We start from the raw sequence: 17,958 nt of genomic DNA, 5'->3' as shown, positions 1-17,958 counted from the left end.
GTAACATGACAGCAACAATTTTGTAAATAGCAAATTTAATAATAAAATGTGGCTATTTACTTATTTGTCGTTGATAGAATTTGAATTCACTTGAGCGCAACCCGACAGATATAATATTGCCTCGAATTTAACAAAATTAGATGCTGCAACATTGTTGACAATATGACAACAAACTTATTGCATTTGGCTATTTGGAACATAGTATATCACATTGTATATGTCACTTTATATTACTTATATTTTTTCACAATTATATATAAGCTGTTTTGGTATTTTAGAAATATAACGAAGTCATATGATTCATACTTATAATTTTTATTCCAATGGAAGATTCTCTGATGAATGAATTTTATTATTGTATTTTTAGATCAGTAGATTAAAAAAATATTCTATATAAAAAATTTATTAAAAAAAATGTACAGCTAAGAAATTGTCTATTAAGAATTAACAATTTTTTCTATGTGTCTCTTACAGTATATATCGTATATACAGTATATATTTTATTTTTCTTATAATTAGCATTACAGAATGTAAAGTATAATCTGAGAATAATTACCCCATTTTTTTGTTGCACAAACAATCACCAAAGATGATTTTTCACTACGGTTAAAAGTCATTGCTATTAATTACATATTGTAAATTATTGATTGTTTTATAATTTATTAATATCTAAGGACATTATGTATTTAGATTTGATAAATATTTTCTGGAAAAAAAAAATAAAATAAACGGGAGAAACACATTAAGGTGTTAGGCCACAGTAGCGCACAAAGAAAACAGCCTATCTTTGACAAGAATTTATGGACATATGAAATTCAAGAGAGAAAATTTAAATAAACCACTTTATTGCTTATCTTTTATTGTTGAAACATTGATATTATTTTTTTTATAATAAAAAATGGCGGCGATACGTATCTGCTAGTAGAGGTCTTCTATTTTGACATCGTCACACGGGCAAAAAGATTTCTTCCATAATTTTTGACCTAGAATAAAAATCCAAAGATATTTTAAATCTAGATGTTTTTCTATAGAAGTACATACGGAAATTTCTATGTTTCGTTTTTTGTAAAAATGGTGTACAAATGAAAAAATATTTTAGTTTTTGATGAAAAAATGACGAAAAAATTATTTTAAAAAAGTTTATAGTGAAACTAAAATTCCGTATGTACTTCCGTGTAGAATATCGTTTTAAAGCTGCAATTAAAATTTGAAGTAAATCGGTAAAGAGTTATCCTTTCGCCCGATTTGAAATACATAGTTTCAAGAAAAACGCGTTTAAAGTTTCAATTAGTGTTTAAATATAGGAATTCTTTATTTATCTTCAGTCTGCAATGCCTGAACCATATAATTAACCTTCTACAGATTTCCTCCTTTCTTTCTGAACGATTTCTGAGTCTCTTTTGCAGCTAGGTGATTATTCTCAACTTCTATACTTACTATTCTATACTTGCTATATTCTACTTACTTCTACAACTTAAAAAATTTATCTTGCTTCTGATAACATATTTCTTATAGAAGTGACGTTCCTAATCGACGATATTGTACTGTATGCATAAATGCTGCACAAACATATTTTTACATTGAATTTTTTTTCTCTCAATTCCATTTCATATTTTGTCATAATAAAAAAATTGCATCGCAGCAGCAAAAATTGTTCTATGGACTTCAGCGAAATAATTGCATGCAAAAAAAACTGACTAAAGACAATTTCCGTTTGTAGACTCCACCGATGGTTTCTTTCCCACGTTATTACACGAATATTGCATGCGTCTTGCCGATCAATTTTTCCGACACCTTCGAGTTTCGCTTCCGTATTAAGTGCGCGTATTTTACCTCGATGCAATTTGTCCGATAATTTTCTGAAGATAGAAAAAATAAAAAATGAAAAACAATGTAATAATGAAAAAAAGAGAGGAAATGGCTACAAGAGTCAAGTAACACGATCGGCTCTATCGTCAGTTCTTTTAAAACCTTCGAAGCAAATGGAATATCCAGAAGAGAATTATTATAAACTGAACCGCTTTCTTCTATCGGCTTGCGGACTAGAGCCTTACCAAAGCAAGTGGAATGCTCGTTTAATAAGAGCTCTTATCACGGTCGTCATGATGTCGTCTGCAATTTTTCAGGTATCCGCGACTTTGGAAAATAATTTTTTTTAAATTAATTATTTTACATTTTTGAAACAAAAGAATTGGAAATAACATATATAGTTTTAGAATAATAATACTTTATATAAACTGATATTTAATCAATTACACAGGTCTACAAAATTAGGCGAGGGTCTTGTGCTTTGAACTTTGAATGACGTTTCTATAGGATTTTGATGCGCTAAAAACAACAACGTTTTTTCCATCACCCTCAATTTTTTAAATAATCGCAAAATCAACTTCTTTTGAACTTGAATTTTTCTAGCTAAAGAAAAAATGATAACGAAGTTAGCTTTACGACATTTTACGCAAAAATATTCCTACAATACAGAAAATATTTTTTTGCAACTGCTAAAAATATTTTATGCCTCCCTCCTCCTTCGTAATTTTGTAGACCTGTGTCATCAGTATCGAAGCTATAAAAGAAAAAAGGAAGGAAATTTTCATATGAGAAATTTAATGAAATATGGTTCAAATAATTATTTCTCGATAAAATTATGTCTACTTCCTTTTATCAAAGATTAATAACATGTTTCCAGATCTCGTGCTGGTTTATATTTGAAATCACATATGAATTTATAGTGAATGGGGTGCAAGAGCTTTTAGTTAAATTGTGTATCCTAAACAGCTTGCATTTACGTATCGGAAATGTAGACAAAGTAAGCATCATAAGTCCTTGTAATTTGTGTATCTCATAATTGATAAAATATATCTTTTTCATCTCTGATATGTAAAAGCCTAGACTGTGATTATTTTTCGATAAATAGAAGAAATTATGATACTTATATACAAATTTTGTTTTCGTTTATCGGAATATTTTATCTTCCAATTCATCGTTGATTAAGATACTGCCTTGTCAATTATTACGTACTGCTATGAACAAATGTTATGAGTAATAAAAGATAAAAGTATAATAAAATAAAGTAAATGCTAAAAGAAACATTATATATTGTAGGTGAAATATGCAATATTAAATTGTAAATCTTTTAAAACTGAAATTACATATTACAATTACATTAACAATTATATTGAAGCACTATATAAATATTTATTAATTTTTAAAAATATGTGACCATTCATTTACCTTTACTTTTCTTTCAGGTTAAAATATTATTCGACCGCATATCAAAAGACTGGGCATTGCAAAAGACACATGGTGAGATCAAGATTATGCGCGAATATGCTGAGTTGTCAAAACTATTCACATTCTGTTGCACGAGTAAGAGAAACATTAAACCTCGCTTTGTCTACAGAAGAAAAAGACAGGCATTTCTGCCTGTAAAATCGAGATTGTATTTCTGTGTGTGATAATACGAGAATCATGTTTTTCATTATAAACATATTTATCGTACACATAATTTTTAATGAGCAACAATCGGCAATTTTTTTTAACTATTCATAATCACGATTTCACAATAAAATTACAAAACATTAATTGTTATCATTAAATTAAATGCGAAATTTTCTAAGCATAATTCATTTGATTTCATATTTAGTTATTCCCTATTTTCTCCGAATCATCAGATTTATTTCACTTTCAATATCTAATATTTATTCACTTTTAATAATGATTTTTCTTATATTAAGGGAAAGGGGGGGGAGGGAGAATTACGCACCCCGATTACAACCGGACACTGTCATTTTGGTATTTTCATGTGCGCAATCTCACGTCGTGAATGTTTGTTAAGCAATGAGCGTATCGAGCTTGTATACGTGACATTGCCGCGGAAGGTAACGGATTAGAAAAAAATATCAAAATGGCAGTGTCTTGTTTTACCTCGGTCCGTAATTCCCCCACTTTCCCCTACATCTTTCGAGATTTTGAGAAGAAAAATTTCATTGGAGTTTACATATCACATATTAAGACAATATTAAACCAAGCCTTTAAAGTATTAGAATCTGAGTATAATATCAGAACTAATATTTACAAATTAAATTTTGACAATAAAATTTTATTTTAAATTATCTATAATCACTTTAATAGGGTTAGAAAGATCGGTAATAGCAAAAAACAAGAAAACTTTGATTTTTTCATAAGGATATAGAAATGAATTGAATTCGAAATCTTTTTATGAGCTACTTATAATGCGACATATGAATAAGCTACTGCACAAAATATTGTATTAATATATGACTGCAGCCTGACCCATCGTGCGGTGTATATCTATGGTAGAAAATTACTTGTGAATAAAGATATCGAAATATTTTTTTAATTAAAAGGTATTTAAAATATTTATAACTACAATAACTTTACACTATTATTTATTTACATTTTACATTTTATAATAATAAAAATATACACTATACTTCTCTACTTTTTTGTACTTTTGTCGCCATTTAGCTAATTATTATTGGATTTTTTAAAATCTGAGTTCCTTTTATAGTGAAAAGCTTCCATATGATGCTGTCATTGAGTCAGTTAAATATGTCAATTAGATCACCTTCAATCTATGCAAAACCATGATTTACACCGCACGATGAGCCAGTTTCCATATATTAATATTTTGTAATTTTAAAAATAGCTTTTTATTGTGAAAATAATTATTATAATAGTATAAATAGCCCACAAAAAGATTTTGTATTCAATTCATTCCTATTCTTATTGTAGCGAGTTGAAGTTTATCAAGTTTCCATCATTTCATAAACTTTTCTACTCCTCTTTATTATCGCTTTTAGAATAATGATTTTTTTGTATTTTTTCTAATTTGAACTTTGAAAGAAAAAGTAGATCAAAGGAAGAGATTTGCAAAAGTTATTATTAAGGTATAAACTTAGCAATATTTTAAACACGTTTTCCTCCAAACAATATTTTTCACAATTGTTAACACAAAGTTCATGTAATTTTAATCATATTGGGTTAAAATTTTTAGTAGATACTTATAGCACTTTCCTCTCTCGTCCAAACTACAATCAACAAAAATTCTAACGTTTTAATTTTTACGTAAAAGTAACGTCAAATAACGACGAATGACGTCTAAAAAAAAAAAAAAAATTTTTTCATAAACTTTCTATAAATTAAATTTTTTAACTTGTTTATAGTTCGGAAAAGAACTACATACAGATTGAAATATTCTTGGAAGTTTTTATTTTTTATCATTTCTATATCTTAAATCATAGCAATAATAAAACGATATTTTTTTTACACACTTATACAGATATGCAAGTAATTACTAAAAATATATTTTATAATGCTGGAACGAACATTTGTAAAAAACTTTCAAATATCAAATAATAGATATATCAAGTTTCAATTTGCAGCTGTTATATATTTTTTCCAAAAAAATTCTTATGGATATAAAGATGGTAGTAAAAACGAGAATACTCCTTTAATGTTGTTTCTTTTGTAAAATTGTTTTCTAAAAAATTCGAAACAAAGTCGACCATACAATAATTTGGTAAAAATAAAAAATTAATGAGTTCTTGTCTATCATTTTAATTGAATTTCATTTTTTTACACACACACATACATAGCTCTCTTGCTATAAATTATAATAATAAATTTGCAATTACTAAATTTTTCAGTCTTGTCGTATATAAGCATGATGGGATATTGCATGTGGTTGTGCACACCAGAAATTCTCAATGTTTTAATGCCCATGAACGAATCTCGTCCGCGGAGGCAACCCTTTAATGCTGAATTCTTTTTAGATGAGGAACGATACTTTATCCTCATTCATTCCCACATGTGCTTTGTACTTCTAACCATACCTATAGTTTTCGTTACGGGTTTCACTTTATTTATGACTCTCACACAACACGTTTGCGGAATGTGCAAGTTATTGGGGTAAGAAACTACTCCTCGTAATTTACTGCTATTTGTAAAAGAGCAGATGACTTTTAGACTGCTTGAAAGCGGAGCGCCTATTATCTTTCAACTTGTCTATCAACTCTCAAATTTGTGCATAACAGATATATCTCTGTCTAATAAATAAAAAAAAGTTTTCTTTTCACGTTCGCGCGTGCGTTTTTAAAACATTTGTTATTTACTTTTTTAAATATTTTTCACAAAAACTAATCAGTCAGTTCGCTTTTTTTTCCGCTCATCAAGGTGATTATCGTTAGAACAAAGTTAGTTGTATGATAAGAGTAACATTGGCGATAATTTTGACAGGTCTCGCGCAGAACGCTTATTTCTTGTTGTTGAAGACAGAACGAAATGCGATTTAATTCAGGAGTCACAAATAAGAAACAAGAACATGATCGTTTTTATACAGCAGCATTACAACATTATACAGTTCGTATCTTTATTTAATATACGCGCTATTTAAAGTTTTCAACGCAATTTAGTTTTTCACAAACAATAAATCAGTTGTATTTGATGCGTAGAAAAATTAAAAAGTAACAATAATGGAGCAACAATTCTCCTCTCACGCGTCACTTTATACGATTCTAATTTCAAAAAATATGTACTGTTAAGTTAGAAAATATAAATATATAGTGTCAGATAAATCTGACATACAAATAAAAATATTAAAAGATATTTCTCTTATCCTATCTTTAAATATAAATCAACAGATTTATATTTGGATAATATTATAATATTATAGACATTACGCATTATATTATTGCCAGCTATTTTATTATTGTTATTTCTCTGCGATAAAAATAATCTTATGATTATAAAGTTCAGCACCGTTAAATTTCCAACTGTAACCTATGTTAATACGTATGAATTTTTTTCACATGCACAAAAAATATTTTTCATTTCATTACTTTAACATGAATAACTTTTTCACATTACAAGATTCGTTGATATAATTGAAACTTATCACACAACACTGTTTTTATGGGATCTCACAGGAATAATGATTATGTTGAGTCTTACGTTAATCCAGGTACGTTGACATAAGAAATGTGTTTGCAAGTGTTGTTGAAATGTTAAAATAAAGTTTTTTCAGATATTAACTATTTCTGATATCGAGGGAGCTATTAGATCTATTGGTATCTCTGTTGCATCACTATGTTATTTATTCATATGTTGTTACATGGGACAAAAGATAACGGATGAAAGTTTGAGTGTATATGAGAAAATGTGAGTAACAAAACAAATTTCTTTTTAATAAAATAGTTAAAAATAGAAGGTTATCAATCCTGACAAATATTACTTCGTCTTTGGATTGTATCTTTTAAAAAAAATCTTAAAATCAAACTTTATTTATAAAAAAAAGAAAAAATACTGAATTTATTTGCGCAGCGTTTTAAATTTTTAAAAATATATGTGGAATAATCTCAAAGTCTCTCTAAATTCCTTGGAGTAAAATTTCACTCTTCAGACTGAAAACTTACTCTAAAAGAGTGAAAAATCAGCCACTGTTTCTTAAAACTGGCTGAGTTTTCACCCTCTTTTAGAGCAAGATTGCACTCCAAAGAATTTAGAGAGATTCTAAATGTATTAGTGAGATATTTGAAAATTTTGTGTATTAACAATGTTTACTTATTATTGGAGAAGAAAAAAAGGGAGAGAGACAGAGATAAGCAATATTTAATGTGCGCTCTGGGAAAAGCCACCTCAAGAGCAGAAAAAAAAAGTACAAGGAGAGAAGGGAGAGAGAGAGAGAACGTGAGAGAGTGAGCAGGGTTATTAGTAAAGACAGAAAAAAATATTTCCTGAAATTTTTGCGGTACTTTTTGGGAAAAATTCCTTGACTGAAGCCAAAACGAAACACTTAATAAAAATTTAAAAAGATACATTTTTGTGTCAATTTTATATTAAATTTTTTAAAATATATGGATGTTGATAATCTAAAATTTTGATAACATTTTTAACGCATTTTTGAAACATAGAAAAATTCATTGCATTTTTGAAACAAGAGCATTTATGTTTTCTAAAATAGTTTGAATTCTGTTAGTCATAATTTGCAGTTCTTTTTACTTTTCCAATATTATATTTAATTTTTACCATTTTAATTAAAAATTTTTTATAATTACATAGTTTTTAACAATGAATATGAAACAAACATTATACGGTTCTCATAATAAATCCGCATAAGTTCGCGTTAAAAAATAATGATCGCTGAAGCATTTTGTAAATATTGTGTATAATTTTTTTATAATATTGTGGTGAGTGATTTGTGAAATATCGTTAACATATACAATAAAACTATATCTTGATTTTACAGAAGTTTTCTTTCCAAAATAAAAAAAAAATTGGTTTTGCAGATACAATTCTACGTGGTACAATGCAGTTGTTTCAGAGCAAAAGATACTGTTAATGATACTGATACGACGCTGTCACCCGTTGGTCATCACCGCCAGTAAATTTTATACATTATCTTTGCAGAATTTTGGAAAGGTAAAAAAAAAGTATGCTCTATTCGTTACACGCGAATCGTAAAAGCAAAGAATAAAAAATATGTATCTTTCGAAGATACTTCAAACATCGCTCTCCTACTGCATGTTTGTCAGACAAATCTGAAAAAGTTTCTATCAAGTTGCAAGTGTAGAAGTAACGTAGAAAAATCGCAAGAATGTGTTAGACATGTATTGATCTTATTCTTATGATAAGCAATTGTCCTCTGTAAAAACAGAAATCTGTTGGTGCGGTTTACAGGTAAGTGTAAATACATAAAATAAATACAAAAATAATTAAAACGACTTAGCAAATGTGTGATTTCTTTTTAGAGTAACAAGATATTTATGATAATAAATATCTGTCTGCTTCTGTATATTTATCTGTAGCGTTGCCTAGAAATTCTTCTTTTTTAGAATAATTGTAAATAAAATATTATCAGAATTAACTGTTAAGATTAAAAATTGTTCTTAATATATTTTCTGTACTTAAATCAAAAAATAATTGATGTCGCCGCAACAGTATAATCGCACGTGTGAAAAAAACTAACACTGTGGGTAGAAAATTGCCAGAAGATTATTTTTTTATTCGATGATCACCAGATGTTTCCCATGTTATTACACGGGATGAAAACCGTGACCATTTTCCAGATTCGCCGAATGCAAGTCGATTGTATTCACACGGAACCATCGCAAATAATTAAGTGTGATATAGCATATCGGGCAAATTAAAGCATTGCATATGTTGTTATATACTTGCTGTACATTTCCTGACAACGAAAAAACACATTATGAATGCACATGACTATTGATACGTTATACTGTTAGTAACATGACAGCAACCTGACAGCAACAATTTTGTATTTAGCAAATTTAATAATGAAATGTAGCTATTTACTTGTCGTTGATAGAATTCACTTGAGTGCAACCCAATAGATATAATGCTGTCTCGAGTTTAGTTGCTGCAACATTGTTGACAATATAACAACAAACTCACTGCATTTGGCTATCTAGGACATATCACACTATATATATATGTCACTCTATATTACTTGTATTTTTTCACAATTACATGTAGGCTGTTTTGGTGTTTTAGAAATATAACGAAGTCATATGATTAATATTTATAATTTTTATTCCAATGGAAGATTCTCTGATGAATGAATTTTACTATTATATTTTTTGATTTTAGATTAGAAAAAGTATTCTATCTAAAAAATTTATTTAAAAAATGTAGAGCTAAGAAATTGTCTTTTATAAGAATAACAACTTTTTCTATATGTCTCTTACAGTATATATCATTTTGTTTTTTTTATAATTAGCACTACAGAATGTAAAGTTTTATCTTTAATCCAGGAATAATTATCCCACTTTTTTGTTGCATAAACAATCACCAAAGATGATTTTTCACTACACTTAAAAATCATTGCTATTCATTACGTACTGTAAATTAAGGTAATTATTCTCGACTTCTATACTTATTATTCTATACTTACTATATTCTATATCTTACTTCTACATCTTAAAAAATTTATCTAGCTTCTGATATTTCTTATAGAAGTAACGTTCCTAGTCGACAATATTGTACTGTATGTATGAAAGCTGCACAAATATATTTTTACATTGAATTTTTTTTCTCTTATTTCCATTTCACATTTTGTTATAATAAAAAAATTGCATCGCAGCAGCACAAATATTCCTATGGACTTCAGCGAAATAATTGCATGCAAAAAAAACTGACTAAAGACAATTTTCGTTTGTAGACTCCACCGATGGTTTCTTTCCCACGTTATTACACGAATATTGCATGCGTCTTGCCGATCAATTTTTCCGACACCTTCGAGTTTCGCTTCCGTATTAAGAGCGCGTATTTTACCTCGATGCAATTTGTCCGATAATTCTCTGAAGATAGAAAAAATAAAAAATGAAAAACAATGTAATAATGAAAAAAAGAGAGGAAATGGCTACAATAGTCAAGTAACACGATTGGCTCTATCAGTTCTTTTGAAACCTTCGAAGCAAATGGAATATCCAGAAGAGAATTATTATAAACTGAACCGCTTTCTTCTATCGGCTTGCGGACTAGAGCCTTACCAAAGCAAGTGGAATGCTCGTTTAATAAGAGCTTTTATCACGGTCGTCATGATGGCGTCTGCAATTTTTCAGGTATCCGCGCCTTTGGAAAATAATTTTTTTTAAATTAATCATTTTACATTTTTGAAACAAAAGAAGTGGAAATAACATATATAGTTTTAGAATAATAATACTTTATATAAACTGATATTTAATCAATTACACAGGTCTACAAAATTAGGCGAGGGTCTTGTGCTTTGAGCTTTGAATGACATTTCTATAGGATTTTGATGCACTAAAAACAACAACGTTTTTTCCATCACCATCAATTTTTTAAATAATTGCAAACTCAACTTCTTTTGAACTTGAATTTTTTCTAGCTAAAGAAAAAATGATAACGAGGTTAGCTTTACGACATTTTACGCAAAAATATTCCTACAATACAGAAAATATTTTTTTGCAACTGATAAAAATATATAATGCCTCCCTCCTCCTTCGTAATTTTGTAGACCTGTGTCATCAGTATCGAAGCTATAAAAGAAAAAAGGAAGGAAATTTTCATATGAGAAATTTAATGAAATATAGTTCAAATAATTATTTCTCGATAAAATTATGTCTATTTCCTTTTATCAAAGATTAATAACATGTTTCCAGATCTTGTGCTGGTTTACATTTGAATTTATCACATATGAATTTATAGTGAATGGGGTGCCAGGGCTTTTAATTAAATTGGCTACCCTAAACAGCTTGCATTTACGTATCGGAAATGTAGACAAAGTAAGCATCATAAGTCCTTGTAATTTGTGTATCTCATAATTGATAAAATATATCTTTTTCATCTAATATGTAAAAACCTAGACTTTAATTATTTTTCGATAAATAGAAGAAATTGTTATACTTATATAGAAATTTTGTTTTGGTTTATTGGAATATTTTATTTAATCTAATTTTTCGCTGATTAAGACACTGCCTTGTCAATTATTACGTACTGCTATGAACAAATATTATGAGTAATAAAAGATAAAAGTATAATAAAATAAAGTAAATGCTAAAAGAAATTTTATATATTGTAGGTGAAATATACAATATTAAATTGTAAATCTTTTAAAACTGAAATTACATATTACAATTACATTAGCAATTATATTGAAGCACTGTATAAATATTTATTAATTTTTAAAAATATGTGACCATTCATTTACCTTTACTTTTCTTTCAGGTTAAAATATTATTCGACCGTATATCAAAAGACTGGGCATTGCAAAAGACACATGATGAGATCAAGATTATGCGCGAACATGCTGAGTTCTCAAAACTATTCACATCCTGTTGCACGAGTAAGAGAAACATTAAATCTCGCTTTGTCTACAGAAGAAAAAGACAGGCATTTCTGCCTGTAAAATCGAGATTGTATTTCTGTGTGTGATAATACGAGAATCATGTTTTTCATTATAAACATATTTATCGTACACATAATTTTTAATGAGCAACAATCGGCAATTTTTTTTAACTATTCATAATCACGATTTCACAATAAAATTACAAAACATTAATTGTCATTTATCATTAAATTAAATGCGAAATTTTCTAAGCATAATTCATTTGATTTCATATTTAGTTATTCCCTATTTTCTCCGAATCATCAGATTTATTTCACTTTCAATATCTAATATTTATTCACTTTTAATAATGATTTTTCTTATATTTAGGGAAAGAGGGGCGGGGAGGAGAATTGCGCACATCGAATACAACCGGACACTGTCATTTTGGTGTTTTCATGTGCGCAATCTCACGTCGTGAATGTTTGTTAAGCAATGAGCGTATCGAGCTTGTATACGTGACATTGCCGCGGAAGGCAACGGATTAGAAAAAAATATCAAAATGGCAGTGTCTTGTTTTACCTCGGTCCGTAATTCCCCCACATTCCCCTACATCTTTCGAGATTTTGAGAAGAAAAATTTCATTGGAGTTTACATATCACATATTAAGACAATATTAAATCAAGCCTTTAAAGTATTAGAGTCTAAGTATAATATCAGAACAAATACTTACAAATTAAATTTTGACAATAAAACTTTATTTTATATTATCTGTAATCACTTTAAAAGGGATAGAAAATCGATAATAGTGAAAAACAAGAAAACCTTGATTTGTTCATAAAAACATAGAAATGAATTGAATTCGAAATCTTTTTATGAGCTACTTATAATGCGACATATGAATAAGCTACTGCACAAAATATTGTATTAATATATGACTGCAGCCTGACCCATTGTGCGGTGTATATCTTTGGTAGAAAATAACTTGTGAACAAAGATATCGAAATACTTTTAATTAAAAGGTATTTAAAATATTTATAACTACAATAACTTTACAATATTACTTATTTACATTTTACATTTTATAATAATAAAAATATACACTATACTTCTCTACTTTTTTGTACTTTTGTCGCCATTTAGCTAAATATTATTGGATTTTTTTAAATCTGAGTTCTATAGTGAAAAGCTTCCATATGATGCTGTCAATAAGTCAGTTAAATATGTCAATTAGATCACCTTCAATCTATGCAAAACCATGATTTACACCGCACTATGAGCCAGTTTCCATATATTAATATTTTGTAATTTTAAAAATAGCTTTTTATTGTGAAAATAATTATTATAATAGTATAAATAACCCACAAAAAGATTTTGTATTCTATTCATTCCTATTCTTATTGTAGCGAGTTGAAGTTTATCAAGTCTTTCTAATTTGAACTTTGAAAGAAAAAGTAGATCAAAGGAAGAGATTTGCAAAAGTCATTATTAAGGTATAAACTTTGCAATATTTTAAACACGTTTTCCTCCAAACAATATTTTTCACAATTGTTAACACAAAAACTCATGTAATTTTAATCATATAGGGTTAAAATTTTTAGTAGATACTTATAGCACTTTCCTCACTCGTCCAAACTACAATCCACCAAAATTCTAACCTTTTAATTTTTACGTAAAAAATAACGTCAAATAACGACAAATAAAAAAAAGAAACAAATTGAATTTTTGTTCAAAATTGCAATTTAAAAGAAAATTTTTTTCATGAACTTACTATAAATTAAATTTTTTAACTTGTTTATAGTTCGAAAAAGAACTACATATAGATTGAAATATTCTTGGAAGTTTTTATTTTTTATCATTTCTATATCTTAAATCAAAGCAATAATAAAACGGTATTTTTTTTACACATTATACAGATATGCAAGTAATTACTAAAAATATATTTTATAATGCTGGAACATTTGTAAAAAACTTTCAAATAATAGATCAAAATATCAAATAATAGATATAGATCAAGTTTCAATTTGCAGCTTTTATATATTTTTTCCAAAAAAATTCTTATGGATATAAAGATGGTAGTAAAAACGAGAATACTCCTTTAATGTTGTTTCTTTTATGAAATTGCTTTCTGAAAAATTCAAAACAAAGTCAACCATATAATAATTTGGTAAAAATAAAAAATTAATAAATTCTTGTCTATCATTTTAATTGAATTTCATTTTTTTACACACACATACATAGCTCTCTTGCTATAAATTATATCAATAAATTTGTAATTACTAAACTTTTCAGTCTTGTCGTATATAAGCATGATGGGATATTGCATATGGCTGTGCACACCAGAAATTCTCAATGTTTTAATGCCCATGAACGAATCTCGTCCGCGGAGGACACCCTTTAAAGATGAATTCTTTTTAGATGAAGAACGATACCTTATACTCATTCGTTCAAACACGTGCTTTGTACTTCTAACCTTACCTATAATTTTCGTTACGAGTTTCACTTTATTTATGACTCTCACACAACACGTTTGCGGAATGTGCAAGTTATTGGGGTGAGAAACTATTCCTCGTAATTTACTGCTATTTTTAAAAGAGCAGATGACTTTTAGACTGCTAGAAAGCGAAGCGCCTATTATCTTTCAACTTGTCTATCAACTCTCAAATTTGTGCATAAAACATATATCTCTGTTTAATTAACAAAAAAAAGTTTTCTTTTCACGCGCGCGCGTGCGTTTTTAAAACATTTGTCATCTACTTTTTTAAATAGTTTTCACGAAAACTACACAGTCAGTTCGCTTTTTTTCCCGCTCATCAAGGTGATTATCGTTACAACAAAGTTAGTTGTATGATAAAAGTAAGATTGGCGATAATTTTGGCAGGTCTCGCGCAGAACGCTTATTTCTCGTTGTTGAAGACAGAACGGAATGCGATTTAATTCAGGAGTCACAAATAAAAAACAAGAACATGATCGTTTTTATACAGCAGCATTACAACATTATACAGTTCGTATTTTTATTTAATATACGCGCTATCTAAAGTTTTCAACGCAATTTAGTTTTTCACAAACAATGAATCAGTTGTATTTGATCCGTAGAAAAATTAAAAAGTAACAATAATGGAACAACAATGCTCCTTACATGTGTCACTTTATACGATTCAAAAAATATGTATTGTTAAGTTAGAAAATACAAATATATAATGTCAGATAAATCTGACATACAAATAAAGATATTAATAAATATTTCTCTTATTCTATCTTTAAATACAAATCAACAGATTTATATTTGGATAATATTATAATATTATAAACATTACGCATTATATTATTGCCAGCTATTTTATTATTGTTATTTCTCTGCGATAAAAATAATCTTACGATTATAAACTTCAGCACCGTTGAATTCCCAATTGTAATCTATGTTAATACGTATGAATTTTTTTTCACATGCACCAAAAATATTTTTTATTTCATTACTTTAACATGAATAACTTTTTTACATTACAAGATTCGTTGATATAATTGAAACTTATTACACAACACTGATTTTATGGGATCTCACAATAATAATGATTATGTTGAGTCTTACGATAATCCAGGTACGTTGACATAAGAAATGTGTTTGCAAGTGTTGTTGAAATGTTGAAATAAAGTTTTTTAGATATTAACTATTTCTGATATCGAAGGAGCTATTAGATCTATTGGTATCTCTGTTGCATCACTATGTTACTTATTCGCATGTTGTTACATGGGACAAAAGATAACGGATGAAAGTTTGAGCGTATATGAGAAAATGTGAGTAACAAAACAAATTTCTTTTTAATAAAATATTTAAAAATAGAAGGTTATCAAACCTGACAAATATTACTTCGTCTTTGGATTGTATCTTTTAAATAAAACCTTAAAACCAAACTTTATTTATAAAAAAAAGAAAAAAAACTGAATTTATTTGCGCAGCGTTTTAAAATTTAAAAATATATTTGGAATAATCTCAAAGTCTCTCTAAATTCCTTGGAGTAAAATTTCACTCTTCAGAGTGAAAACTTACTCTAAAAGAGTGAAAAATCAGCCACTGTTTCTTAAAACTGGCTGAGTTTTCACTCTCTTTTAGAGCAAGATTGCACTCCAAAGAATTTAGATAGATTCTAAATGTATTAGTGATATTTGAAAATATTTGAAAATTTTGTGTATTAACAATGTTTACTTATTATTGGAGAAGAAAAAAAGGGAGAGAGAGAGAGAGATAAGCAATATTTAATGTGCGCTCTGGAGCAAACCACCTCAAGCGAAGAAAAAAAAAGAGTACAAGAAGAGAGGGGAGAGAGAAAGAATATGAGAGAGTGAGCAGGGTTATTAGTGAAGACAGAAAAAAATATTTCCTGAATTTTTTGCGGTACTTTTTGGGAAAAATTCCTTGACAGAAGCTAAAACGAAACACTTAATAAAAATTTAAAAAGATACACTTTTGTGTCAATTTTATATTAAATATTTTAAAATATATGGATATTGATAATCTAAGATTTTGATAACACTTTTAACGCATTTTTGAAACATAGAAAAATTCATTGCATTTTTGAAAGAAGAGCATTTATGTTTTCTAAAATATTTTGAATTTTGTTAGTCATAATTTGCAGTTATTTTTACTTTTTTAATATTATATTTTATTTTTACCATTTTAATTAAAAATTTTTTATAATTACATAATTTTTAACAATGTATATGAAACAAACATTATACGTTTCTCATAATAAATTCGCGTTAAAAAATAATGATCGCTGAAGCATTTTGTAAATATTGTGTATAATTTTTTTATAATAATGTGGTGAGTGATTTATGAAACATCGTTAACATATACAGTAAAACTATATCTTGATTTTACAGAACTTTTCTTTCCAAAATAAAAAAAAAATTGGTTTTGCAGATACAATTCTACGTGGTACAATGCAGTTGTTTCAGAGCAAAAGATACTGTTAATGATACTGATACGATGCTGTCACCCGTTGGTCATCACCGCCAGTAAATTTTATACAATGTCTTTGCAGAATTTTGGAAAGGTAAAAAAAAAGTATGCTCTATTCGTTACACGCGAATCGTAAAAGCAAAGAATAAAAAATATGTATCTTTCGAAGATACTTCAAACATCGCTCTCCTACTACATGTTTGTCAGACAAATCTGAAAAAGTTTCTATCAAGTTGCAAGTGTAGAAGTAACGTAGAAAAATCGCAAGAATGTGTTAGACACGTATTGAGCTTATTCTTATGATAAGCAATTGTCCTCTGTAAAAACAGAAATCTGTTGGTGCGGTTTACAGGTAAGTGTAAATACATAGAATAAATACGAAATTAATTAAAACGACTTACAAAATATGTGAATTCTTTTTAGAGTAACAAAATATTTATGAGAAGAAATATCTGTCTGCTTCTGTTTATTTATCTGTAGCGTTGCTTAGAAATTCTTCTGTTTTAGAATACTTGTAAATAAAATATTATTAGAATTAACTGTTAAGATTAAAAATTGTTCTTAATATGTTTTCTCTACTTAAAACCAAAAAATAATCGTAATGTCGTCACAACATAATAATCGCACGTGTGAGAAAAACTAACATTGTGGGTAGAAAATTGCCCGAAGATTATTTTTTATTCGCTGAACAGCAGATGTTTCTCATGTTATTACACGGAATGAAAACTGGGACCATCTTCCAGATTCGCCGAATACAAGTCGATTATATTCACACGGAACCATCCCAGATAATTAAGTGTGATATAGCATAGCGGGCAAATTAATGCATTGCATATGTTGTTATATACTTGCTGTACATTTCCTGACAACGAAAAAACACATTACGAATGCACATGACTATTGATACGTTATATTGTTAGTAACATGACAGCAACCTGACAACAACAATTTGACAACAACATTGTATTTAGCAAATTTAATAATGAAATGTAGCTATTTACTTGTTGATAGAATTCACTTGATTGCAACCCAATAGATATAATGCTGTCTCGAGTTTAGTTGCTGCAACATTGTTGACAATATAACAACAAACTCACTGCAATTGGCTATCTAGGACATATCACATTATATATGTCACTCTATATTACTTGTATTTTTTCACAATTACAGG

At 28.1% G+C, this 17,958-nt stretch overlaps 2 protein-coding genes and 1 long non-coding RNA gene across 4 annotated transcripts; 2 read left to right on the top strand and 1 right to left on the bottom strand.

Annotated features, from left to right (window-relative positions):
• Window positions 1-828: 828 nt before the first annotated feature.
• Window positions 829-1,602, bottom strand: LOC120358192. The gene is made up of 2 exons (XR_005575142.1): window positions 1,466-1,602; window positions 829-983 (listed from the first exon to the last, which is right to left on the bottom strand). It is a non-coding gene; the product is annotated as an uncharacterized LOC120358192 (long non-coding RNA).
• Window positions 1,603-1,950: 348 nt separating this feature from the next.
• LOC120358190 (odorant receptor 22c-like) lies at window positions 1,951-9,556 on the top strand. Of its 2 annotated transcripts, XR_005575140.1 has the most exons (10): window positions 1,951-2,126; window positions 2,687-2,806; window positions 3,249-3,366; window positions 5,670-5,931; window positions 6,259-6,381; window positions 6,892-6,982; window positions 7,046-7,179; window positions 8,307-8,439; window positions 8,515-8,697; window positions 8,769-9,556. XR_005575140.1 is itself a non-coding variant. In XM_039451346.1 (9 exons), the coding sequence occupies exons 1-9, from the start codon at window positions 1,983-1,985 to the stop codon at window positions 8,560-8,562; spliced, it is 1,173 nt and encodes a 390-aa protein (XP_039307280.1). In that variant the 5' UTR covers window positions 1,951-1,982; the 3' UTR covers window positions 8,563-9,556. The 2 variants fall into 2 exon arrangements, 1 of the variants encoding a protein (XP_039307280.1); XM_039451346.1 differs by having other exon boundaries at window positions 8,515-9,556.
• Window positions 9,557-10,331: 775 nt separating this feature from the next.
• On the top strand, window positions 10,332-17,333 carry LOC113003999 (odorant receptor 13a). Its single transcript, XM_039451343.1, has 10 exons — window positions 10,332-10,601; window positions 11,163-11,285; window positions 11,728-11,845; window positions 14,120-14,381; window positions 14,709-14,831; window positions 15,336-15,426; window positions 15,489-15,622; window positions 16,749-16,881; window positions 16,957-17,139; window positions 17,211-17,333. The coding sequence occupies exons 1-9, from the start codon at window positions 10,458-10,460 to the stop codon at window positions 17,002-17,004; spliced, it is 1,176 nt and encodes a 391-aa protein (XP_039307277.1). The 5' UTR covers window positions 10,332-10,457; the 3' UTR covers window positions 17,005-17,139; window positions 17,211-17,333.
• Window positions 17,334-17,958: the final 625 nt, after the last annotated feature.

This window comes from Solenopsis invicta, chromosome 6 (genome assembly GCF_016802725.1).
Source record: "Solenopsis invicta isolate M01_SB chromosome 6, UNIL_Sinv_3.0, whole genome shotgun sequence".
In the NCBI taxonomy this organism is placed as follows: Eukaryota; Metazoa; Arthropoda; class Insecta; order Hymenoptera; family Formicidae; genus Solenopsis; species Solenopsis invicta.
The sequence above is the reverse complement of the archived record's forward strand: the minus strand, read 5'-3'. Positions and strand labels throughout refer to the sequence as shown.

Coding starts and splice junctions, on each gene's coding strand:
- LOC113003999 (XM_039451343.1), top strand. CDS start 10,458: ATGGAATATCCAGAAGAGAATTATTATAAACTGAACCGCTTTCTTCTA. Junction 14,832..15,335: donor CAGCATTACAACATTATACA/GTTCGTATTTTT, acceptor TTACATTACAAG/ATTCGTTGATATAATTGAAA. Junction 15,427..15,488: donor TGAGTCTTACGATAATCCAG/GTACGTTGACAT, acceptor AAAGTTTTTTAG/ATATTAACTATTTCTGATAT.
- LOC120358190 (XM_039451346.1), top strand. CDS start 1,983: ATGGAATATCCAGAAGAGAATTATTATAAACTGAACCGCTTTCTTCTA. Junction 2,127..2,686: donor TGTCGTCTGCAATTTTTCAG/GTATCCGCGACT, acceptor ACATGTTTCCAG/ATCTCGTGCTGGTTTATATT. Junction 6,983..7,045: donor TGAGTCTTACGTTAATCCAG/GTACGTTGACAT, acceptor AAGTTTTTTCAG/ATATTAACTATTTCTGATAT.